Below are 26,974 nucleotides of genomic sequence, written 5' to 3'. Positions count from 1 at the left end.
GGTGATTCCAGGCTGTGAGCAGCCAGGGGAGGCTGATAATGGTTATATAATATATATAATATAACAATTAATATATATAGAATATATATATATTATATATATATAATAATTATCAATTATTATGGGTATGAAATCAATACCGGCCACTCCTGGAGCTCCTGATGTCACCCAGCCCCTCAGCAGCTCTTGTGGCACCAGGGAAGGATCGTGGCAAGACCCATTAACTAATGAGATTTATTCAAAATAAATCTGAAATAAATCCCCACAGAATCAAAGCCCAGAAATGGGGGTCCCTGTTCCTGCTGCTGGGTCATATTCCAATAGCCCCATAAATATCTCAGTATCCCAATAAATACCTCAATATCCCAATAAATACCATAATATCGCAATAAATATCCCAATATCACAATAAATATCCCAATAACTATCCCAGTATCCCCATAAACATCCCAATATCCCAATAAATATCCCCAAATCACCATAAATACCCTAATGTCCCAATAAATATTACAATATCCCAAGAAATGTCCCAGTATCCCCATAAATATTCCAACATCCCAGTGTCCTAATAAATATCCCAGTATCCCCATAAATATCCCAATAAATATCCCAATAGCCCAATAAATATCCCTCAAATCCTCATAAATACCCTAATATCCCAATAAATATTTCAATATCCCAATAAATATCCCAATATCCCAATAAATATCCCAATAGCCCAATAAATATCCCAATATCCCAATAAATATCCCAGTGTCCTAATAAATATCCCAGTATCCCAACAAATATTTCCATAAATATCCCAATATCCCCATAAATATCCCAATGTCCTAATAAAAATCCCAGTATCCCAATAAACAGCCCCATAACCATCCCAGTCTCCCAGGCCTCCCCAGGCTGCCCCGTCCTGCCATGGGAACGGGAGAGGAGCTCACAGAGCTGCCACGGGCTGCTCTGGCAGGGACACCCAGGGGAGAGCACTGCAGGGACAGCAGCTCCTTATCCTACTGAGCCTCATCCTACTGATCCTACTGATCCTGATCCTCCTGATCCTGATCCTGCTCCTGATCCTGCTCCTGCTCCAGCAGCACTGCAGGGACAGCAGCTCCTGATCCCACTGATCTTGCTCCTACTGATCCTCATCCTACTGATTCTGCTCCTGATCCTGCTCCAGCAGCACAGCACAAACAGCAGCTCCTGATCCTACTGATCCTGATCCTACTGATCTTGATCCTGCCCCTGATCCTACTGATCCTGATCCTGATCCTACTGATCCTACTGCTCCTGATCCTACTGCTCCTGATCCTACTGATCCTGATCCTGATCCTACTGATCCTACTGCTCCTGATCCTACTGCTCCTGATCCTACTGATCCTGATGAGGCATTGATTTAGAAGAATTAAAGACTGTAGTCAAAATAGATAGTGCTGAGATAACGTAGCCAGGACTTCACTTTTGCTAACAGAAGCCAGACTGAAGGAACTGATAAATCTTGGAAGGAACTGATAAATCATAGAACCTGTCAAACCAGGCTTTTGCATCCTGAATAATCAATAGACCCCATGAATACGATACAATCATAAATCAAACAGTCCTGGATTTAAAAACCAGGATTTAGCTGTCATGAACACTAAAGGTTAAAAAGTCAAGGGAGGAAGACCCATCTTACTTCATCATTTTGGGACCCCACCCCATAAAAAAGACCACCGACCCATTTTAAAGAACAAACTCCCCATGTTTAATGGCTTTTTGGGCTAATTACCATACGGAGCGGGGAATGGGATGTACCAGAGTTATGAATGTGCATTTGTGTTTTGGGTGTTCAATACTCCTGGACATAAAAGACCCTGTGACCATCTGTAAATTGTGGTGTGTATTTGGGATCTGCACACTGCGCGGCGTCGTAATAAACACACACTTTCTAACTTTAAACTGTTAGAGAGTCTTTGTCTGTCATAGTTGGATACTGGTATTAGATTAATATCCATAGTTTTTTAATAAATCACTGATCCTGCTCCTGCTCCTGCTCCTGATCCTACTGATCCTGATCCTACTGATCCTGATCCTGCAGCACAACAGGAACAGCAGCTCCTGGTCCTGCTCCTGCTCCAGCTGCAGCTCCTGATCCTGCTTCTGCTTCTGATCCTGCTCCAGCAGCACAACAGCAACAGCAGCTCCTCATCCTACTGATCCTGCTCCTGACCCTGCAGCAGTTCCTGCTCCACCTCCTGCTCCTGCTCCTGCTCCTGCCCCAGCTCTGCACTGGAACAGCCTCAGAAATGCTCCCAGAAAAGCCAAACCCAGAGTTTTCTCCTGCCATGGGGACACCTCCCACTGTCCCAATGTCCAGCCTGGCCTTGGGCACTGCCAGGGATCCAGGGGCAGCCACAGCTGCTCTGGGAATTCCATCCCAGCCCCTTCCCACCCTCCCAGGGAACAATTCCTGCCCAGGATCCCATCTGCCCCTGCCATAGTGTGGCTGTGCCACCTCCACAACACTTGAAAACCAAGGATTTAATGTCAGAGGTTTGCATTAGGTGGCTCCAGGGTCACATCCCCAAACCCCACTGAGGTGATGGAGCTCTTTAAATGATTCCTCCCCAAAAGTGCCCCGTGCCAAGTCCATTTCTGTTTCACCAAACACACACAACAACCAGAGACCCTCATTCTCCATGACACCCTCTGTCACTGCAGAGACAGGGCAGCCTGGGGGCTTTGTTCAGTGACCCCACACCTAAACCCAAACAGGATTTGCATGGAATTGGTCCCCAAGAGCCAGAAAACTCCCACCTGGACACAGAATCCCAGAAAAGGAAAATCCCTCCCAGCCCATCCAGTCCCAGCTGTGCCCAGTCCCCACCTTGTCCCCAAGTGCCACCTCCAGGAATTCCTGGGATCCTCCAGGGATGGGCACCCAAAGCTCCCTGGGCAGTGCCAAGGCCTGAGCTCCCTTTCCATGGGGAAATTCCTGCTGCTGTCCAAGCTGAGCCTGCCCTGGCCCAGCCTGAGGCCATTTCCCCTTGTCCTGTCCCTGTTCCCTGGGAGCAGAGCAGCAGCTCCAGCCTGGAGGGGGATTCAGGGAATGCAGAATGCACCAAACCAGCAGGAAATTGCAGAATTCCCATTTTGGGATTTTCACATTTCACATCCATTACTCTGAAGGTGTCTCCCTTCAGCTCCTGCTCCCTGTTCTCTGCTAAGCCCATCTGCCAAAGTCCCAGGATTAGGTTTAATTCCTCCAGGACTGGTATTTTAGAGCTGTCCAACCATTCCTTTACCCCTGGGGGTTCCCCCTGCACCCCCTGAGGCCTTGGCTGGACACCTCCCCCCATCCCCAAATTTACTTCCAGCCCCTGGACCATCTCCATTCACCTCGAGCCCTTTGCACAGGGTTTTGCAGCACCAAAGGGAGCCTCTCCTGCTGACCCTCCTGGCTCTTGTCACCATCCTGGGTGACAAAATCACCCTGAAAATGCACATTCAGCCACCTGCACAGCCCGACCTCCACTGAGCCCAGCTCATTTTCCCTTCAGTGGGCTTCATTCCCAACATTTTCTCTCTCCCCTCTGTTTTATACTTCCCCTCCTGGTGGAAATGGGTTAACAGCACAGAACTCTGCAGGGAATTGGGGCAGCTACAATGGAGGCCAAGGGGATAAATTCCAATTTCCATGGAATAACAGAATCCCAGAATGGATCGGCTTGGAAGGGACCCTGGAGCTGATCTCGTCCCAAACCTCCCCTGGCACAGATTCCTCCCCGTCTCCCGGCTGGGCCAGGCTTTGTTTAGGGTCTCCTCAATCTTCCCAAATGCTAATTAACACCTGGTCATTAATGCCAATGAACCCCCGGGCTGAGGGTGACCCCACCCTGGGCTCCTCTTCATTGTCAGCCAAAAGGAAATGAGCTTTCCCTGCCCAGCTCGGCCATTCCCCAGCTGTGTCACAGCTGGCCCCGGGTGTCCCCAGGCGGTGACATCACCTGGAGCTGCTCCCAGCACCCCCCCAGTGCTCCCAGACACAGCAGAGCCTGAACTGGGGGATGAGCTCAGAGAGCAGCTGGGACTGAAAACAACTGAAAATGAAAACACACACGGGGCAATCCTGGCTCACCCCACGGAACCCCCAAATCGCTGGGGATGGAAAAGATCCCAAACACCATCCAGTCCATCCTGATCCCCACCCTGTCACTGAGTGCCACCTCCAGGAATTCCTGGGACACCTCCAGGGATGGGCACCCCAAAGCTCCCTGGGCAGTGCCAAGGCCTGAGCTCCCTTTCCATGGGGAAATTCCTGCTGCTGTCCAAGCTGAGCCTGCCCTGGCCCAGCCTGAGGCCATTTCCCCTTGTCCTGTCCCTGTTCCCTGGGAGCAGAGCCCGAGGCCCCCTGGCTGTCCCCTCCTGGCAGGGACTTGTGCAGAGCCACAAGGTCCCCCCTGAGCCTCCTTTTCTCCAGGCTCAGCCCCTTCCCAGCTCCCTCAGCCCCTCCTGGGGCTCCATTCCCTTCCCCAGCTCCCTCAGCCCCTCCTGGGGCTCCATTCCCATCCCCAGCTCCCTCAGCCCCTCCTGGGGCTCCATTCCCTTCCCAGCTCCATTCCCTGCCCTGGACAAGCTCCAGCCCCTGGGGAAGGTGAGTCCCTCCCCACCAGCTCATTGCACCATCACTGTCCCTCTGCCAAACCACAGAAACGACACCAACAACTTCCACCTCATTGTTCACATCCTTTGCTGCCCATTTTTGTGTTTCCTCCCTCTCTCAAAGAGCACAGCTGGTTTGTTTGTGGGTTTTTTTCCCTTCCAAGTCTTGTTTTCCCCGGAACCTTTGGCCAAGTATTGTTAAGCAAGTTGTTCATATTTTCATTCTTTATTTACTCAGCTGGAGCAGATCTCAGCTTTTCCAGAGTCTCTCCCCCAGCAGTTATTTGTAGGTGCAGATTCCTCTGCACCAATGAAATACAATCAACCCCTGGTCTCTGACACCCCAAGGGTGACTCTGTGGCCTGGAGTGAGCTCCATCAGAAAATCTCCACTGGCTACAGCCCCTCTCACCCCTCACCCCCAGGGGAGGGGGTTTATTGTTATTTTATTGTTATTTTTGGTGTTTCAGTGGTGGCACAGAAGCCCAAAGGCCTCATGTCCCTCAGACAAACCCCCGTGGGTTTTTCCTGTGCTGTGTCCCTGTGATCTCCCTGGGATTTGGTGCTGGGTATGAACCACCTGCACCCAGGATTTCTGCACCAGCTCAGGCTCTGGTGTTCCCGGGGTTGTCCTTGGACCATCAGGCCCCATTCCCTGATCCTCTGGCTTTTTAGGGCATTTGGTTTTTTACATTTAATTAAAGCTGTCAGCACAGAGCAGATGTCTCTGAGCTGCTGAGCTACTGCCAGGAGTGTCCGCGCAGCTGTCCCTGCCCCTGCAGGAGCTGTGCAGTTCTGTCCCCATGTCCCTGTCCCTGCTGGAGGTGAGAGATGTCCCCAGTGTCCCTGTCCCTGTCCCTGCAGGAGCTGTGCAGCCTTGTCCCTGTCCCCATGTCCCTTTCCTTGTCCATGCAGGAGCTGTCCAGTTCTGTCCCTGTCCCTGTAGGAGCTGTCCACTCCTGTCCCCATGTCCCTGTCCCTGCAGGAGCTGTCCAGCCCTGTCCCCATATCCCTGTCCCTGCAGGAGGTGTGACATGTCCCCAGTGTCCTAATCCCTGCAGGAGGTGCCCAGCCCTGTCCCCATGTCCCTGTCCCCATGTCCCTGTCCCTGCAGGAGGTGAGAGATGTCCCCAGTGTCCCTGCAGGAGGTGTCCAGCCCTGTCCCCATGTCCCAGTTCCAGCCCTGTCCCCAGTATCTCAATCCCTGCAGGAGTGACATGTCCCCGTGTCCCTGCAGGAAGTACCAAGCCCTGTTCCTATGTCCCTGTCCCTGCAGGAGGTGCCCAGCCCTGTCCCTTCCCTGCACATTCCCAGGGCCATCCACTCCTGCTGTGCTCCTGAGACCTGCCCTGAGCATCCTCCAGTCCCCCTGACACTGCCCTGAGCATCCTCCAGCCCCTGACACTGCCCTGAGCATCCTCCAGCCCCCCTGACAGTGCCCTGAGCATCCTCCAGTCCTGACACTGCCCTGAGCATCCTCCAGTCCCCCTGACACTGCCCTGAGCATCCTCCAGTCCTGACAGTGCCCTGAGCATCCTCCAGCCCCCCTGACACTGCCCTGAGCATCCTCCAGCCCCCCTGACACTGCCCTGAGCATCCTCCAGTCCTGACACTGCCCTGAGCATCCTCCAGCCCCCCTGACACTGCCCTGAGCATCCTCCAGTCCCCCTGACACTGCCCTGAGCATCCTCCAGCCCCCCTGACACTGCCCTGAGCATCCTCCAGTCCTGACACTGCCCTGAGCATCCTCCAGCCCCTGACACTGCCCTGAGCATCCTCCAGCCCTGACACTGCCCTGAGCATCCTCCAGCCCTGACACTGCCCTGAGCATCCTCCAGCCCCCCTGACACTGCCCTGAGCATCCTCCAGTCCTGACACTGCCCTGAGCATCCTCCAGCCCCTGACACTGCCCTGAGCATCCTCCAGTCCCCCTGACACTGCCCTGAGCATCCTCCAGTCCTGACACTGCCCTGAGCATCCTCCAGCCCCTGACACTGCCCTGAGCATCCTCCAGTCCTGACACTGCCCTGAGCATCCTCCAGCCCCTGACACTGCCCTGAGCATCCTCCAGTCCCCCTGACACTGCCCTGAGCATCCTCCAGTCCTGACACTGCCCTGAGCATCCTCCAGCCCTGAGCATCCTCCAGCCCTGAGCATCCTCCAGCCCCTGACACTGTCCTGAGCATCCTCCAGTCCTGACACTGCCCTGAGCATTCTCCAGCCCCCCTGACACTGCCCTGAGCATCCTCCAGTCCTGACACTGCCCTGAGCATTCTCCAGCCCTCCTGACACTGCCCTGAGCATCCTCCAGTCCTGACACTGCCCTGAGCATCCTCCAGCCCCCTGACACTGCCCTGAGCATCCTCCAGCCCCCTGACACTGCCCTGAGCATCCTCCAGCCCTGACACTGCCCTGAGCATCCTCCAGTCCTGACACTGCCCTGAGCATCCTCCAGCCCCCCTGACACTGCCCTGAGCATCCTCCAGCCCTGACACTGCCCTGAGCATCCTCCAGCCCTGACACTGCCCTGAGCATCCTCCAGCCCTGACACTGCCCTGAGCATCCTCCAGCCCCCCTGACACTGCCCTGAGCATCCTCCAGCCCTGACAGTGCCCTGAGCATCCTCCAGCCCCCCTGACACTGCCCTGAGCATCCTCCAGCCCCCCTGACACTGCCCTGAGCATCCTCCAGCCCCCCTGACACTGCCCTGAGCATCCTCCAGCCCTGACAGTGCCCTGAGCATCCTCCAGCCCCCCTGACACTGCCCTGAGCATCCTCCAGCCCTCCTGACACTGCCCTGAGCATCCTCCAGGCAGAGATGGGTCAGGAATTGAAAAGGCAGAGATGGAGCAGGAAGGAAAGGCAGAGGTGGGTCAGGAAGGAAAAGGCAGAGATGGAGCAGGAAGGGAAAAGGCAGAGATGGAGCAGGAAGGAAAGGCAGAGATGGAGCAGGAAGGGAAAAGGCAGAGATGGAGCAGGAAGGGAAAAGGCAGAGATGGAGCAGGAAGGAAAGGCAGAGATGGAGCAGGAAGGGAAAAGGCAGAGATGGAGCAGGAAGGGAAAAGGCAGAGATGGAGCAGGAAGGAAAGGCAGAGATGGAGCAGGAAGGGAAAAGGCAGAGATGGAGCAGGAAGGAAAGGCAGAGATGGAGCAGGAAGGAAAGGCAGAGATGGGTCAGGAATTGAAAAGGCAGAGATGGGTCTAGAGGGAAAGGCAGAGATGGAGCAGGAAGGAAAGGCAGAGATGGGTCAGGAATTGAAAAGGCAGAGATGGGTCTAGAGGGAAAGGCAGAGATGGAGCAGGAAGGAAAGGCAGAGATGGAGCAGGAAGGAAAGGCAGAGATGGGTCAGGAATTGAAAAGGCAGAGATGGGTCTAGAGGGAAAGGCAGAGATGGAGCAGGAAGGAAAGGCAGAGATGGGTCAGGAAGGAAAGGCAGAGATGGAGCAGGAATTGAAAAGGCAGAGATGGAGCAGGAAGGAAAGGCAGAGATGGAGCAGGAAGGGAAAAGGCAGAGATGGAGCAGGAATTGAAAAGGCAGAGATGGGTCAGGAAGGAAAGGCAGAGATGGAGCAGGAATTGAAAAGGCAGAGATGGAGCAGGAGGGAAAGGCAGAGATGGGTCAGGAATTGGAAAGGCAGAGATGGAGCAGGAAGGAAAGGCACTCCAGACTGGGAAGCCAAGGGTTGCCCACTCCTGGCTGGAAGCCCAGAGCCCACCCAGGGACACTTGTCCCCCAGCTGAGCCTTTGCCCCTCTGCCCTTCCCTGTGTCCCTGGCTCTGAGATGTCCTGGATCCACGGAGTCCTGGCCAAGGCAGGAATTCCCCGAGCTCAGTGACCTGAGGCACAGGTCAGACCTTGGATTTTGGGCTGAGCTCCTGCAGCTTTCCCCAGCACAGGCACTTCCCACAGCATCCCCCACTGCCTCTGCACTCCTGCCAGTCCTGAGGATTTCGGGTTCTGTGGAGTCCTGACACTGCAAACTGTGTTTTCCAGGGAATGTTGGGGTGTTACCACATGGAAGCAGCACAGAGCAAAATCTACAGGGGAAAACATGAATGGATTCGTGATCTGATGGGATTTGAAACAAGAGGTGTTTGTGCTGAGGCTGAGCTGGGCCCTTCCCTAAATCCAGATTTAGGGATACAGAGAACTCCCAGCACTTCCCGGCCAGGGCAATGCCAGGATGGGAAGGGAAAAGCAGAGATGGGTTGGGAAGGGAATGGTGATGAACTGTTGGAAAAGGAACAGTGCCAGGTTGGGAAGGGAAAGGCAATGAAGTGCAGGGAAGGAAAAGGCAGAGATGAATCAGGAAGGAAAAGGCAATGCCAGACTGGGAAGGGAAAGGAAGTGATGGATTGGGAAGGAAAAGGCAGTTCCAGGCTGGGAAGGAAAAGACAGTGATGGATCAAGAAGGGAAAGATAATTCCAGATTGGGAAGGGAAAGGCAGAGATGGATCAAGAAGAAGACAGAGATGGATCAGGAAGGAAAAGGCAGTTCCAGGCTGGGAAGGAAAAGGCAGTTCCAGGCTGGGAAGGAAAGGCAGTGAAGTGCAGGGAAGGAAAAGGCCATGAAGTGTTGGGAAGGACAGACAATGCTGTGGACAATGGACAGCCCTGTCCTGGGGCTCTGATGAGCCATTTGTCTGGAGAAGTGGAGGAACTCCTGAGGAGAACTGACTCCAGCTCTGAGCTGAGCAGCAGCACTGACCCCTGAGTTCTTTCCCATCTGAGCCCCCAGGGAAAGCAGAGTAGCATTTCTATCCCATGGAATCACATCAAGCCCTCAGGGCACGGCACCAAAACAAGCTCTGGGAGAGCTGGGGACCCTCAGGGAGGTGAGGGCTGGGGGAACAAGCACAGAGCAAAGCAGGAACTGGAGCAGGAACTGGAGCAGGAACTGGAGCAGGAACTGGATGAGCCCAGGTCTGGAGCTCTACACTCTCACACCAGGAAGCCACACTACAAAAAGCTCTGCAGGTCTCACCTGTCCAGGGTTGGGGCAATTTAGCCTCCAGCTTTTCCTTTAGGAATGTCACACACTGTCAAAGGAGCGAGCAGAAGAGGCAGTCAATGGAACCAGCAGGAGCTGGGGAGCAGCACAGCCTGGGAGGGGCACAGGGGAAAGGAGGGACATCCCTGTCCCTGCACTCAGAGAAAACCTCTCCCAGGGGGATCTGAGGCTGAGGGGGGTCAGGTAAACCAGAGCAGCAGCAACTCCCCTCACCCTGAGGCTCCTGGAAAGGGGAGTGCTCCCTTCTCCTGCAGTCAGATCCCAGGGCTGCTCCTCCTCACCTCCCCTACAGCTGGGAAGGGTTTTTCTCCAGCCTCTGTAGGACACTGAGATTTATCCGGAGACTGACTCCAGTTTGTTTGGGTATTTTCCTTTCTCGGTTTCCACATCTGAGGTGCAAACTGCCGGAGTGGGGAAAGCAGAGCGACCCCAGGCTGCTCAGACCAACAGCAGGGCAAACCATCCAAACCACCCCAGCAGCTCCACTGTGAGGTGACAAGAGCAGGGTGACAATAACGCCACGAGAGGGGACACCAGGCCGCTCCAGGAGCTGCAGTGTGTCTGTCATGGTGTAATTCCATTTACAGACAGGAGAAAACAGCCTGAGCCAAGGCAGGGAGGGGTGAAGGTGCCCCTGGAGGGCACAGGGAGGTGCCAGAGCTGCAGGAGGGCACGGCCAGGCCTGGCCCCAGCTGCATCCACCCCCTGTGAGAGCCTCACACACCCACAGGGGATTCTCCAGAGGAATATTGATAACTCACCCTTGAGAAACCACCAGTGCAAGGCCAGGGCTGCTCCCAGTCCTCAGGAGGGGGTTCAGGGTGTTATAAATATTATAAAGTTGGCTTTTCACAAATATTAAAATGAGTATGTATAATGTTGGAAAGCTTTGCTGTGTTGATATAGTTTTTTTTATTCCTGCTAATAATGAAACTTAGCAATAGTAGTGTGATGAAGAGATATAGATTTCTTAGTCCATGGTATCAAAATAAAGACAACTTTTGTTCATATAACCCAGAAAATAGAAAAGATAATCAGAAAACCCCCTCTGCATTCCTGGATTATTTTATCCAGATGAAGGTGACAGTGACCAAAGGGGATTCCAGGGGAGGAATTTATTGATCCTCTGTTATCAGAGAATGGGCCATGAGACCACCAAGAGATTTACCCACCAGGAGCAATAAAATGTTCAGTTGGTGAAATGGGGGCAGGTTGGGGGGGTTGAAACCCAGAGAATTTCTATACAAAGGAAAGTTTGAATAATGCATTGGGGTCTTTTGAATATGGAACAACATGGGACATTGAAAGGAGTGTTTTCTGAGTTAGGATGTGCTTTTTTGTCAGCCAGCCCTTAACTGCTTTTGCTTGTCTGTCTCCTAATTGTCTCTTTTTTTATTATTTTTTATTAAACTTCTAAATTTTACTAAGAAAGTGAACCTCGTTTTTCACAAGGGATATTGACACAATATGGGGGAGGTTTAGGGGTTCAGGAGGGGGTTCAGGGGGGGCTCAGGAGGGGGTTCAGGGGCTCAGGGAGGGTTTGGGGGAGTTCAGGAGGAGGTTTAGGGGTCCAGGGGTACTCACACAATGTGGGCCAGGTCCAGGGGGGCTCAGGGGGGGCTCAGGAGGAGGTTCAGGAGGAGGTTCAGGGGGGCTCAGGGGCTCAGGGGTACTCACACGATGTGGGCCAGGTCCAGGGGGGTTCAGGGGGGTTCAGGAGGAGGTTTAGGGGGGTTCAGGGGTACTCACACAATGTGTGCCAGGTCCAAGGGGGTTCAGGAAGGGGGTTCAGGGGGTCTCAGGCGGGTTCAGGAAGAGGTTTAGGGGGTTTCAGGGGTTCAGGGGTACTCACACGATGTGGGCCAGGTCCATGGGGTGTTCAGGGGGGTTCAGGAAGAGGTTTAGGGGGTTTCAGGGGTTCAGGGGTACTCACACAATGTGGGCCAGGTCCATGGGGTGTTCAGGGGGGTTCAGGAAGAGGTTTAGGGGGTTTCAGGGGTCCAGGGGTACTCACACGATGTGGGCCAGGTCCAGGGGGGTTCAGAAGGGGGTTCAGGAGGAGGTTCAGGGGGGTTCAGAAGGAGGTTCAGGGGGGCTCAGGGGTCCAGGGGTACTCACACAATGTGGGCCAGGTCCAGGGAAGTTCAGGAGGGGGTTCAGGGTTCAGGGGGGCTCAGGGGGGCTCAGGGGTTCCAGGGGTACTCACACAATGTGTGCCAGGTCCAGGGGCCTCTCGGGCTGCTCGGGGAACAGCGGCCGCGGTGGGTCCCGGCTGGGCACACAGCCCAGGGATTTGCTGATGGCGTGGCTCAGCTTCTTGGCCGGGGATTTCTGGGGAGGGGAACAACCACAGCAGCCAGGTGAGCCCTGGGGAGGCCAGGGGGCACCCGGGGAGAGGGTGAAAACTAACAGCGGGGTAGAAAAGGGCAGAAAACACAGAAATCCCCAGTTTTGTTCCAGCATTCCTGGGAAATCCTGGGGAACGAGTTCTGGGAGGCTTTTCAGGGCTCTGATAATGGAAATGGAAAGTTTTAACAAAGTTATGTGAGATTAGGAAATAAACCAATTACCTGCGGGGTTCTCTCAGGAATTAAACCCAAGGACAATCCCATCCCATTAAGGGATTTTTGCACTCGCTCTCTGAGCACAGAAAGGGAATTTTGAGGGGAGGAACAGCCAATTCCCAATTTTCTGTCCTTTAGGGGCAAAGCCAAGGTGGGGCAGTGTTGGGCCAGGCAGGAGTGACTTTATCTCCTTCCACAATTCCCTCAGCTGTGCTCAGTGACCCCACGGTGATCCTGGATCCTTGGGAATGCTGGAACTCCTGCCACACCCACGGGACCAGGCACTGCCCCAAAACACGGCCATAAAACGGGGTTTAAATCCCATATTGACTGACAAAATAAAGTCTGAAAATTTGCCCTCCCCAGGCTCCCAGCAGTGACACAGGAACCCTGGGGATGGTTTTTGCCAACCCCAAATTCCAGGATTCCTGGTGAGGGGAGCTCAGGAATCCCCTGGCAGCTCCTGCTGCTGCTGCTCTCACTCACTGACAGCCCAGCAAAGTGTAACCAATTAACTCCCTGGCTAATGACTCCTGGGGAACTCATTACTGCTCCTGTCCAACGTCCCAAAGTGGGACTGGGACCAGCTCTCAAGGGACAGTCAAATTAAAACTGAGATGAACGTTGGTTCAATAGGAGCCCGGGACAGGAGATACCATCAGTACCAGGCAATTAGTGACAATTAGTGCCATTAACAGCAGAGGAATAAACCCCTCCTGATGTTCCAGCCTGCCCCTGCCCTGGAGGTGCAGCCTGATTCCTTTCAGGGTCAGGAATTGTTATTTCTTTAGCTCACAGCTCCATCCTGGGAAGCAGCAGAATTGTGTGAAGGCCCTGGAGAGCAACTCACCCAACAGCCTCTGGATCCCAGGGATTCCCAACATTTCAAATCCTGCAATGGTTTGTGTTGGAAGGGACCTTAAAGCTCATCTCATTCCACATCCTCCCCCCTTTTAATTACATTGAAATCCTATGAAAATCACAGTTTGATTTTATATCACTTTCTGGCCCCAGAGAGAATTGAAATGATGCACACAGACGTGATTATCCCAAACTTTAAACCCTTCGTTGTCCTAAATTAATTCTTCACGCGCTGAAAATGTCCTTCATTTATTTCCCTCTGAATTTGTTCATTTCTCTCCCACAGATCTGAGGGGCTCCTCAGGATCTGGAGGGACAGGACACAGGGAATGGCCTGAAGCTGGAAAAGGGGAGATTTAGGTGGGATTTGGGGCAGGAATTGTTCCCTGGGAGGGTGAGGAGGGGCACAGGGTGCCCAGAGCAGCTGTGGCTGCCCCTGGATGAGTTTTGAGGTCCCTTCCAGCCCAGCCCAGCCTGGCAGGCTGTGATTAAACACTAATTAACCATCAGGAACACCTCTGGATGTATCCATGGCTGATGAAGTCGGGCACAGAAATGAATAATGAACTCCCTGCCCCTGCTGGGACTGAGGGGCAGCTCCTTCCCCTTCCCTGCCTGTCCCAGGGCCAAGGCAGCTGTGCCAGGTGTCCCCAGTGCTGGGGACACTCCTGTGTCACTCTGGCCCCAGCAGGACCCCGAGATCCCTGCAGAGCTCCTGCTCCCACCAGGGCAGGCTCAGGTTGGATATTGGGGACAATTCCTCCCTGGAAAGGCTCTCCAGCCCTGGCACAGCTGCCCAGGGAGGTTTGGATTCCCCATCCCTGGAGGGGTTTAAAGCCCTGTGGATGTGGCACTTGGGGACAGGGGTCACTGGTGGCCTGGGCAGTGCTGGGGATGGTTGGGCTCAATGGTCTCATGGGGCTTTTCCAACCCAACTAAATCCAGGATTCTGTGATTTTTATAAACTTTACAAAAATAATAGAATCAACTCTCTGAGATCCCTTCTTCAGCAAACTCACAGCCTTTTCCTTTCCACACCCATCACTGAAGGACACTCACCTTTCGCTCACATCTCTCAACCAACATTCAAATAAATGGTTTCTGCTTCTTTTCTTCTCTGCATGGACTCATGGCAAAGGTTTGCCACTAGTTATTGGAAAGGTTTAGGGAATCAAATCCCTCCAGGGATGGGCACCCCAAAGCTCCCCGGGCAGTGCCAAGGCCTGAGCTCCCTTTCCATGGGGAAATTCCTGCTGCTGTCCAAGCTGAGCCTGCCCTGGCCCAGCCTGAGGCCATTTCCCCTTGTCCTGTCCCTGTTCCCTGGGAGCAGAGCCCGAGGCCCCCTGGCTGTCCCCTCCTGGCAGGGACTTGTGCAGAGCCACAAGGTCCCCCCTGAGCCTCCTTTTCTCCAGGCTCAGCCCCTTCCCAGCTCCCTCAGCCCCTCCTGGGGCTCCATTCCCTTCCCCAGCTCCCTCAGCCCCTCCTGGGGCTCCATTCCCTTCCCCAGCTCCCTCAGCCCCTCCTGGGGCTCCATTCCCTTCCCCAGCTCCCTCAGCCCCTCCTGGGGCTCCATTCCCTTCCCCAGCTCCCTCAGCCCCTCCTGGGGCTCCATTCCCTTCCCCAGCTCCCTCAGCCCCTCCTGGGGCTCCATTCCCTTCCCCAGCTCCGTTCCCTGCCCTGGACACACTCCAGCCCCTGCAGGTCTCTCCTGTCAGGAGGGGCCCAGAGCTGCCCCAGCCCTGGAGGTGCCCCAGCAGTGCCAGCACAGGGGACAAGGACACTGCCCTGGCTCCCCCAGAGCCTTTCCCAGCCCCTTTTCCCAGCCTGGGGGATGCTGTGGATGCTGTGGATGCTGTCCCGGCCCATCCCCGGGCTGGCTGTGCCCTCTGCTGGGCACGGCCCGCTCCCATCCCATTCCCGGCCCCGGGAATCCCCAGCACAGTCAGGAATCCCCGCACAGGGCCGGGAATGTGTGGGGCTGGCGGGGCCGGGGCTGGGCACAGACAGCCCCCAGTTATCCGGAATTATCCTGAATTATCCGGAATCACCTGGAATTATCCCGAATTACCCGGAATTACGGCCCAAATGGGAAAGGAACGGGGCAGGGAGAGGGAAATAGGAAAAAAAAAATGGGAGCAAAATCTGCTCAGCAGCTCCTACAGCACAGGGGGAGATGGGAGGGGCTGCGTTTGCTCCAGATCCCACCGTTATCCCCTGGAAACCCTTCCCAGATCCCATTGTTATCCCAGGGAAACCCTTCCCAGATCCCACCGTTATCCCAGGGAAACCCTTCCCAGATCCCATTGTTATCCCAGGGAAACCCTCCCCAGATCCCACCGTTATCCCATGGAAACCCTTCCCAGATCCCACCGTTATCCCAGGGAAACCCTTCCCAGATCCCACCGTTATCCCATGGAAACCCTCCCCAGATCCCACCGTTATCCCATGGAAACCCTCCCCAGATCCCACCGTTATCCCATGGAAACCCTCCCCAGATCCCACAGTTATCCCATGGAAACCCTCCCCAGATCCCACCGTTATCCCATGGAAACCCTCCCCAGATCCCACAGTTATCCCATGGAAACCCTCCCCAGATCCCACCGTTATCCCAGGGAAACCCTTCCCAGATCCCACCGTTATCCCAGAGAAACCCTTCCCAGATCCCACCGTTATCCCAGGGAAACCCTTCCCAGATCCCACCGTTATCCCATGGAAACCCTTCCCAGATCCCACCGTTATCCCATGGAAACCCTCCCCAGATCCCATTGTTATCCCCTGGAAACCCTTCCTAGATCCCATTGCTATTCCATGGAAACCCTCCCCAGATCCCATCATTGCCCCATGGAAACCCTCCTCAGATCCCATCGTTATCCCATGGAAACCCTCCCCAGATCCCACCGTTATCCCAGGGAAACCCTTCCCAGATCCCACCGTTATCCCATGGAAACCCTTCCCAAGGGAGTCAGGGATGTTCTCAGTACACAGAACCTCGGGTTTGGTGCTCTGTGCCCAAAGGCACGGACAGGTGGACAGAAATCCCAAATATTCCCTTATTAATAGCACCTATATGTAATACATAATGTATAATATATAATACATAAATATGACATACAATATATAACATGACATATATTATATATTATATAATATATATAACAGGTAACATTTAATATATAATATATAACATTTAATATATAATATATTATAGATTATGTATAATATATATTATATTATATATATTATATGTTACATGCTACATGTTATATATATAATGTATTATTATATTCTATATATTATATACTATATTATATATTATATATAACATGTAACATGTAATATATTATGTATATATTATATATTAAATGTTACATGTTATATATAACATATTATTATATATTATTATATATTATTATATATTATTATATATAATATATAATATATACCATATAATATTATATATAACATAACATATATAACATAAAAAATATAATATATAATATATAATATATAATATATAATATATAATACATAAATAACCCCCAGGTATAACCCCCCCAGATCCCATCCCAGGGGTGCCCTGGATATCTGAGTCCAGAATTTCCAGTGCCAGATAATTCATTAATCCCCAGGCAGCCCAAAGCCAGGCACTGCTGGGCTCTGCCTCCTGCTCTGTCCCTGCCTGAGGCTCCTCAATGGAACCGAAACTGCAACAGCCCAGAGGAGAAAATCCTGGAAGTGTTTGGAGGTTTTCATCCCTCCAAACAGGCCCCAACGAGCAGCAGGTTCATGCAGCAAAAACACTCCTTAAAATTAGGTTTTTACCTGAATTTATCTATATAAAATCGCTGTGCTTACAGATTTTAATATATTCTATCACTATATTAAATATTTATACAGTTTTATAGTTTTAATATTTTATATATTTTATTTATTTATATATTATATATATTAAATTTATATATTATATTATATTATATTATATTATATTATATTATATTATATTATCATTGCTATAATATTTATATAATATAATTATAATTATCAAAATAAATTCTAAATTACAAATAAATTCTTATAGTATTATAATATTATATTATAAAATATCATAATTATATAATTATAAATAACACAGCATGAAATGTATTATAATATATAATTATATTAAATATTTCTATTTATATAAATACCATAAATATATAGGTATATAAAATACCTTGATACTATTTATATTTATATAAATACCATAAATATAGATATATAAAATATCTTGATACTATTTATATTTATATAAATACTATAAATATATAGATATATAAAATATCTCGATACTATTTATATTTATATAAATACCATAAATATATAGATATATAAAATATCTTGATACTGTGTGTAGCACAAAATTATCAAAGGTACCTCAGAATTTCAGGAAAAAGAAGCTCTAAGTCTGTAAGTCATGACAGATCAATATTTATAGACACGATAATGTTATTGAAAAGTGTATTGCATTTATCGTAACTATGGAGATATTTATGATTAAGCTCATTCCAGGTCGTAGGGCTCCAAATTTTGAACCTACACCAGGCAGGACTGACTGAGACTGCAAAAGCTAAGAGAGAACTCCTGGTTTCACCCCAGGAATTATTGCAGAGGGAACTCCCCAGGGGCTCACTGAACCACCAACACAAAATAAAAATTATTTTTTTATAATTAGGACTCAATTTCAATTTTCATAAAATTACCATGAAAGACTTGGGGATGTTAAAAGAAAAAAAAAAGATTAAAAGGATTAAAAGGCCCTGGGTGAGCTTTAATATCCCCTCCCACCCAAACCATGCCTTGTTTCCATCATTTTCACCTCTCATTGTATGAAAAATCCCAGCCTGGATTTGTAATGCATTTTAGGGAATAATAACCTGCTGTTAGCTGGGATTAAACATTCCACAAGTTTGTTACCCACAGAGTTATAAAAAGGACAGGAGGATTTTCCTGTGCCTCCCAACTCCTGCCTGGCACTCAGCCCAGTTCTCTAAATTAAACAGTAATGCTGTAATGGCTCTTCTTTATGAAGAGAACTGTTAATTATAATCCTATCATCACCTGAACTTCCCTTTGAATAAGGGAAAGGTTGGGCTTTATCTTTTGCTGTAAAATATTTTTTAAATTGTCTATTATTCCTCGAGCTGTGATTATCATCCTGCCATCATCACACTGCACTTCCCTGCTCACATCATTTCTGCAAAGCCTCTTCATTCCGAGTTTTGCAGGCAAATATTCACAGGAGAGGAAGAGAAAAATGCAGCAGAAAGATGCCACTGGATCAAAGTCCTGCCCAAGCCCAGAACTCACGGTCTGGCTTTGTGGGAGGAACAGGAATTACAACAAATCAGCGTCATGTGGAATTCCAGAATCCCTGAGGCTGGAAAAGTCCTTCGGGATCCCCACCTTGTCCCCAGCCCAGAGCTCTGAGTGTCCCCTCCAGGAATTCCTGGGACACCTCCAGGGATGGCGTCAGAGACTGTCTAAGGATGTGATACACCCCACAACTGTCCCCAGTGGTTGGGGACCGAGACCCTGGACTTTGAAGGAGCCCCTGGCCTGGCTGAGGTGGAAAGTTTGCTCCACGAGAAAGGAATGCAAGAACAATAGAGCTGGTTACAGTGGACTGAGCTGACTATACTGACCGTGCTAGAAGGGCACAGCTTGAGCTTGTTCCTGAGCACCCAACCTTAACACAGGTGCCTGCCTGGGCCCTGTGCCACTTGCCTGGTTCTCCTTGGCTTCGTGCCACTCGCTCTGGTAACCAACCTATAAGAACTCTGAAAATTCCGAACACCTTCGTGATCACCCCACTGGAGAAGATCCCATCTATGGGCATCTCTACGCCTTGAGGACTCGTCGTCCCTCCACATTGGTAGCTATAACCCACTTCCCCTCTTTCTCCATCTTTCTCACTATTCTCTATTTTCTTTCCCCACTATCGCATTGTGGGCACTAAATAAAAGTGCATTTTTTGTTTAAGCAAATTGAGTTGTCCCTGCTGTGTCTTTTGCGCTTTGAGATCTCCAAAACCAACCATCAGGTTCCCCGCAGATGTTTGAGGACCCTGACAGATGGGCACCCCAAACCTCCCTGGGCAGCTGTGCCAGGGCCCTCCGGCCCAGCCTGGACCATTCCAGGGGCTTGTGGTGCCCCAGGGGCTGGAGCTGGTCCTTGGCCCTGCTGACCCCCAGCCCCTGGCTCTGTGCAGCCTGTCCTGACCCCTCTGCAGAGCTCCTGCCCCCAGCAGATCCACATCCCACCCCCCGGGGCTGGCCCTGAGCTCAGCCAGCCTTGGTGCCCTCCAGACCATCCACGGTGCCCATTCCCAGCTGGATGTGCCTCCACCCCAGGTTTATCCCAGCCAAGGATAAACAACAAACCCAATCCAATCCCCTGTTCACACCCTTTGGTGTTTGGAGAACTGGGAAAGCCCCATGGAGCAGTTCTGCTCCAGAGCCTGAACCTTCCTGAGGGAATCAGCCCAGAGAGGCTGCCCCAGACCCAGGTACCCAGGAGAACATCCTGACCCATTGTCCTGAAGCATTGATTTAGAAGAATTAAAGACTTTAGTCAAAAGAGATAGTGCTGAGATAATGTAGCCAGGACTTCCCTTTTTGTTAACAGAAGCCAGACTGAAGGAACTGATAAATCATGGGAGCTGTCAAACCAGGCTTTTGCATCCTGAATAATCAATAGACCCCATGAATACAATACAATCATAAATCAAACAGTCCTGGAAAAAAACAGGATTCAGCTGTCACGAACACTAAAGGTTAAAAAGTCAAAGAGAGGAAGACCCATCTTACTTCATTATTTTGGGACCCCACCCCATAAAAAAGACCACCGACCCATTTTAAAGAACAAACTCTCCATGCTTGATGGCTTTTTGGGCTAATTACTGTACGGAGTGGGGAATGGGATGTACCAGAGTTATGAATGTGCATTTGTGTTTTGGGTATTCAATACTCCTGGACATAAAAGACCCTGTGACCATCTGTAAATTGTGGTGTGTATTTGGGATCTGCACACTGCCTGGCGTCGCAATAAACACACACTTTCTAACTTTAAACTGTTAGAGAGTCTTTGTCTGTCATTGTTGGATATTGGTATTAGATCAATATCCATAGTTTTTTAATAAATCAGTCCTAGGTTGCAATCCCAGTTGTAACCAGGGGTGTGTGTTCTATCACCAGCTGTTAAACCAGCTGTGTCACTGTTCTTTATCCCCTCCAGGGGATCTCTGCTGTCCATGGCCCATCCAGGTCACTGCAGGGCTGAGACAATTCCATCAGCCCACGGGGAGATGCTCCACCCAGGGGGAGGAGCCCAGCATTCCCACCTGGATCAAACCTGGCATTCAGAGCCCCAGCACAGCCTGTTTGGATTCCCAGAGGGAGCCCAGACCCAGCTCAGCACCACTGGGCCCTTCTACAGGATCATCTCTGCTCCAACAGAACCACATCTGGCCCTGCAGGAGGATTGATCTGGGCTGACACCAACAGCCTGAGCAACGGGGGGGGCAGCAGTGCTCTGACTCTGGCAGGGTTTTTTTTTCTTTTTTTGTTTGTTTGGGTTTTTTTGTACTAGTACATTTTTAACATTCCTAGGAAAGAACTGTTATTTCTATTCCCATACCTTTGCCTGAAGCCCCTTAATTTCAAAACTATAATAATTCAGAAGGAGGGAGTTTACATTCCCCATTCCAAGGGAGGCTCCAGCTTTCCCTGGCACACACCTGTGTGTCCAAACCAAGACACCCTGACCCAGGAGAACACCCTGACCCAGGAGAACACCCTGACCCAGGAGCAATGTTCCTGACCCAGGAGAACATCCTGACCAGGAGGAACATTCTGACCCAGGAGCAATGTTCCTGACCCAGGAGGAACATCCTGACCAGGAGGAACATCCTGACCCAGGAGCAATGTTCCTGATCCAAGAGCAATGTTCTTGACCAGGAGGAACATCCTGACCCAGGAGAACATCCTGCTCCATGAGGAGCCCCCTGCCCTGCCCAGGAGCAGCCCTTACCCAGGAGAAGCCCCCTGCCCAGAAGGAAGCCCTTACCCATGAGCAGCCCTTACCCAGGAGGAGTGCTCCTTCATCTGGTGCTGGTTGCTGTGGGTGCCGCTGGCGTGGCCCCTCCAGAAGCAGTTCTGGCACAGCTGGTAGTTGTGGCACTGCTGGCAGCGGTACCTGAAGCCCATCATGCTCTCACAGTGGCAGTACGAGCACTCCACGGGGTGGAAGACTTGCAGACAGGGGAAAAAAAAAACAAATTAAAAATTAGTTTCAGTGAATTTTTGGTAAAGCTGGAACATCCCATTTGAGCTCCATCTGGCTGGAGCTTCCAGAGCAGCCCCAGGTCCCTCAGCACTCGTTGTTTGGGTGGGATTTTGAGGGCAGAGAAGGGAATTTTGGTACCATGAACATTCAGATGAAGCTGATGGAAACACAGCAGTTCCATCTGACTGTGTGTCTTGTGTTTTATCTTCTTTATTGACATGGTGGGGATTAAATGTGCCAGACAGTGTTTTGTGTTCAGACTCGGGTGTTTATTAATTCTTATCTATGTCACACTCTCACAAACCATGAATCCTGTAGCATTTCTGCTAACAAACTAAAAATGGCCCCCAGTTCCCTCTCTACAAGGTCTTTTAAGGACAAACTGAGCAATTATGAGGTGACACCTGAATTATTTTTACTTTTAACCCAATAACCAACCACCCGTGGTCCACAATGTGGATTTTTCTACCCAATTACAAAATACCAGCCAGACCATGAAGAAGGTGAAAAAGGACTCAACCCACACCCTAAAAGCTCCATCTTGCTTTATCTATATTACTATATTCTAAACCTTTAAACTCCGAGTTTCCCACCCTGCGCTATCCCACACTTCTATCCAAACCCCACACCCACAATCCCAGGGCTGTCACTCAATTTTGGGAGCCTTTTCCACGGCCTCAGGTAAGTGCAGTGTTTGTTGGGGGTCAGAGCCTGTGAGCACAGAAAGGATGGAATTCTCCGTGCCCAGGGAACAATTCCTGCCCAAGATCCCACCCAAATCTCCCCTTTTCCAGCTTCAAGCCATTCCCTGTGTCCTGTCCCTCTGTCCCTTGTCCCCAGCCCCTCCCCAGCTCTCCTGGAGCCCCTTCAGGCCCTGCCAGGGGCTCTGAGCTCTCCCTGGATCCTTCTCCTGTCCAGGGGAGCCCCCCCAGCTCTCCCAGCCTAGCTGCAGGAGAAATCCTCTCCCACCTCTCCCCCCTGGCTCGGGAGGCAGCAGAGATTGCTGCTGATCAAAGGGAACAGCAGCAGCACAGAACCCAAGCCCTGATATCCTGATAAGCAATAACAAGGCTCTGATAACACAAACCACGGGGCACAGCAGGGCCAGCACTCGCTGTCCTGCACAGGCACAGCCCCAAAGTGATGGAGGAGAAGACTGAAACAGCCAGGAGCAGGGATTATTACAGCAGGACCAGCAGGATGGGAAACACAAGAGGTGGGAGATGGTTTGGTCACCTGCAGGGCTATTTTGTTTTCTCTTGAGTTTTTCGGTTGTTTTGTTGGTTTTTGGTTTTAATTTTCTGTTGTTGTTTTCTTGGGTTTTGTCTGTTTAGGTTTCTGGGGGGGTTGTTTATTTGGGTTTTTGTTTGTGGAGGTTTTTTTTGTGGTATTGTTTTTGTTTGTTTACATTTTTCTGCAAGGTCCGAAGTTTAACTCAGGATGGGAAAGACCCAAGTGAAGGGGAGCAGCCCAAGCTGCTGCCAGGGAATGCCAGGATCAAATCAGGATCCCCTTTTCCCTGGAGCTCACCCAACATTTTAACCAGATCAACCTCCTCACCTCCCAGGCACCATCTCCCAGAGGACTTGACACCAGGAAATTGCCACCAGCAAAATTAATTTAAAAATCCCAGGATCATGGAGGCTGGAAAATCCCTCCCAGCCCAGCCAGTCCCAGTTGTGCCCAATCCCCATCTTGTCCCCAAGTGCCACCTCCAGGAATTCCTGGGATCCTCCAGGGATGGGCACCCCAAAGCTCCCTGGGCAGTGCCAAGGCCTGAGCTCCCTTTCCATGGGGAAATTCCTGCTGCTGTCCAAGCTGAGCCTGCCCTGGCCCAGCCTGAGGCCATTTCCCCTTGTCCTGTCCCTGTTCCCTGGGAGCAGAGCCCGAGGCCCCCTGGCTGTCCCCTCCTGGCAGGGACTTGTGCAGAGCCACAAGGTCCCCCCTGAGCCTCCTTTTCTCCAGGCTCAGCCCCTTCCCAGCTCCCTCAGCCCCTCCTGGGGCTCCATTCCCTTCCCCAGCTCCCTCAGCCCCTCCTGGGGCTCCATTCCCTTCCCCAGCTCCCTCAGCCCCTCCTGGGGCTCCATTCCCTTCCCCAGCTCCCTCAGCCCCTCCTGGGGCTCCATTCCCTTCCCCAGCTCCCTCAGCCTCTCCTGGGGCTCAGGAACATTCAGAGGATGTGGTTTTATTTCCATGGAATGCTGTAACAACTCACACCCGTGGGGTTTGCCCTGTTGCCAGCCTCCAGCCCACACTCCCAGCAGGGCTGGGATACTCTGGGACAGGACTGGGGAAGGCACGAGGGGCTGGGGACATGAGCAAGGACAGAGTGTGAGGAGTGGGTTTGTAGGGAATTCTCAAAGCCTGACAGTGGCTCACACAGTCTGGATCTGTGTGCAGACTTTGAGATAAGAAATGCTGACTCAGAAATGCCATGGGATAGGACAGACATTGTTGAGAGAGAGAAATGGAACTAGAAACAAGTTTCAAAGTTTCAAATTAGACTGAATTATTTGGAGAAACAGAATTATGAAAGGTGCATTGCAGTAGGACCAACCAGGGATGATTTTAGATGTTTGGCTTTAAGGCATTAATGGCATCGTGTGGTAAAAGCTGATAGACCAAAAAACACTAATAATGAATTGTAATTAGGAAATAATTTGGCTTCTGATTGTGATGGTGTGAACTGTAACATCTGTACTGTCTCACCCTCCTCATGAGACTGAAAGTGGAATAAAAGTGTTTAAAACACCACTGAGCTGCCCCATCTGTGGGTCAGAAAAAGGGATAATCTGACAACGTGTGAGCAAAGCCCTGCCCTGTCCCCAAGAGGAGAAAATTCCAGTCACCATTCTCAACGTGAGCCAGTCTGTGCATCAGGGGCAGCCACACAAGGCACTGGGGAGGGGGGTCAGCCATCAGCGTGTCCAGGAACATGTTCAGCATCACCTTCTTCTGCAGGGAGAACACAGGGAGCACTGGGTTACAGACAGGAACACCCACTGCACTCACAAACACCATCAAAGGGCTGAAACTGCTCTGGGACACAACCTGTCCAGCCAGGAATGTTTCCTGGACTGTCACACTCGTGGGATCCCAGAGTGGTTGGGGTGGGAAAGGACCTTAAAACTCATCCAGTGTCACCCCTGCCATGGGATCAGGGACATCTCCCACTGTCCCAGGGACACCTCCCACTGTCCCAGGCTGCTCCAACCTGGCCTGGGACTCTTCCAGGGATCCTGGAGCACCCACAGCTTCTCTGGGGACACCCTGTGCCCCTCCTCGCCCTCCCAGGGAACAATTCCTGCCCCAATATCAAATATGAATCTGGAGCCTCACTGATTCTGGAATCAAAGGCTGTTTCCCACTGTGTCCTACTCCAAATATGCTGATTGCCAATTAACTTATATTTAGTCACTGTAAATTTTACATCAAATGCTGCAGAAATGTTTCTTCTGGAGCATCGTGGTGCCCAGAGTGTAAACATTTAATTTGAGGCCTAAGATCAATCAAGGTGATGTTTACAGTTGATTTGAGGATCAGTGAGATTATTTACACTGCCTCAAAATGAGAAACAAGTCATTGGAACAATTAAAATACAACGGCCATGGATTTGAAAATCAGCTGGTGCACAGAAGGTGTTGATTTGAAACAGATCCTAGGAGTGACTTTTTGAAACTAATTGTCTTAACACAGTGAGAAAGCTTTGAAAAACTCAAGGGAAAAGAGTAAAAATGCCATGTTTTGTGTTTTGGAAAAGAACTGAGTCATTCCTGCTGTTCTGGTGGGGAACGGGGGTGGCCCTTCAAGGAGGGGAACCAACTGAAATGGCAGAAAATCCTTTAATTGTTTAATTTGGGCTGTGTCAAAGTGCTTGGGTTGTACAAGACAGCTCAGTGACCCCCAGCCTTGATGCCCAGGGAATCCCAAATCCCAGACCCCAAATCACAGATCCCAAATCCCAAATCTCAGATCCAAAATTCCAGCTCCCAGCTCCCAAATCCTAGAACTGAGACCCCAGATCCCAAATCCCAGATCCCGAATTCCAAATCCCGAATCCCAGATCCCAAATCCCAGAACTCAAATCCCAAGTCCCAGCTCCTAGCCCCCAAACCCCAGCCCCCATACCCCATGTCCCAAACCCCACGTCCCATGTCCAAATCCCGTGTCCCATGTCCCAAACTTCATCTCCCAGCCCCCGTACCCCATGTCCCAAACCCCATGCCCCATGTCCTGTACCCCGTGTCCCATGTCTCGTACCCCATGTCCCAGCCCTCGTACCCCACATCCCATGTCCCAAACCCCATGTCCCATGTCCCAAACCCCATGTCCCATGTCCCATACCCCATGTCTCAAACCCCACATCCCATGTCCCAAACCTTGTGTCCCATGTCCCAAACCCATGTCTCATGTCCCTAACCCCACGTCCCATGTCCCAAACCCCAATCCCATGTCCCTAACCCCATGTCCCAAACCCCGTGTCCCATGTCCCAAACCCCGTGTCCCATGTCCCAAACCCCGTGTCCCATATCCCAAACCCCGTACCCCATGTCCCAAACCCCATACCCCATGCCCCATGTCCCAGACCCTGTACCCCATGTCCCATGTCCCAAACCCCATGTCCCATGTCCCATGCCCCAAACCCCATCTCCCAGCCCCAAACCCTGTGTCCCATGTCCTAAACCCCATCTCCCAGCCCCAAACCCCAATCCCATGTCCCAAACCCTGTGCCCCATGTCCCAAATCCCATGTCCCATGTCCAGTTCCCCATGTCCCACATCCCAAACCCCACGTCCCATGTCCCAAACCCCGTGCCCCATGTCCTGTATCCCATGTCCCATGTCCCAAACCCCATGTCCCATACCCCACATCCCATGTCCTGTACCCCATGTCCTGTTCCCCACCTCCCAAGCCCCAAACCCTGTGTCCCATGTCCCGTATCCTGTGCCCCATGTCCCATACCCCGTGTCCCATGTCCCAAATCCCGTACCCCATATCCCAAACCCCGTGCCCCAAGTCCCATACCCCGTGTCCCATGTCCCAAATCCCATGCCCCATGTCCTGTACCCCGTGTCCCATGTCCCAGACCCCACGCCCCATGTCCCAAACCCCGTACCCCATGTCCCAAACCCTGTACCCCATGTCCCAAACCCCGTACCCCATGTCCCAAACCCCGTGTCCCATGTCCCAGACCCCACGCCCCATGTCCCAAACCCCGTACCCCATATCCCAAACCCTGTATCCCATATCCCAGACCCCATTCCTGACCTGCTGCGGGAAGCAGGCGCGCGGGGCGTGCTCGGTGTAGCCGAAGGAGGGCCCCTCGAACACGGCCGTGGGCAGCTTCAGCACCTCCCGCAGGAACTGCTCGAACTTGCTGAAAACCAGCAGCCCGTTGGAATCTGAGAGCTGAGAGAAAATATCTGTAAGAAAATACAATAAAACCCCCCGGTAAATGTGGGTTCCCTTCGCACCCCGAGGGGTTCCCTTGTTTGGGGAAAACCAGGCTCCCTTTCTTGGGGAAATTTCAAAAGTTTAATTTAAAAAACAATTAGGAAGCAGAAATAAAGCAAAATATTG

The 26,974-nt window shown here is 51.4% G+C and overlaps 2 protein-coding genes across 2 annotated transcripts in view; one reads left to right on the top strand and one right to left on the bottom strand.

The window, feature by feature from the left end:
* The window catches only part of KHK (ketohexokinase), a 205,130-nt gene that overhangs the window by 77,922 nt on the left and 100,234 nt on the right, over positions 1-26,974 (top strand). The window lies entirely within an intron of this gene.
* DTNB (dystrobrevin beta) overlaps positions 1-26,974 on the bottom strand; it is a gene marked incomplete at its 3' end in the record, with an annotated part of 117,371 nt that overhangs the window by 59,509 nt on the left and 30,888 nt on the right. Inside the window, exons 7-10 of the mRNA XM_083857675.1 lie at positions 26,663-26,817; positions 24,244-24,349; positions 21,193-21,359; positions 11,854-11,978 (exon numbers count right to left, since the gene is read on the bottom strand). Coding sequence (XP_083713801.1) covers positions 11,854-11,978; positions 21,193-21,359; positions 24,244-24,349; positions 26,663-26,817 — 553 coding nt within the window. The remainder of the gene's footprint in view (positions 1-11,853; positions 11,979-21,192; positions 21,360-24,243; positions 24,350-26,662; positions 26,818-26,974) is intronic.

This window comes from Zosterops lateralis, assembly GCF_965231275.1.
Source record: "Zosterops lateralis genome assembly, chromosome: 3".
Classification (NCBI taxonomy): domain Eukaryota; kingdom Metazoa; phylum Chordata; class Aves; order Passeriformes; family Zosteropidae; genus Zosterops; species Zosterops lateralis.
This window is presented reverse-complemented; position numbering and strand designations above follow the sequence as displayed.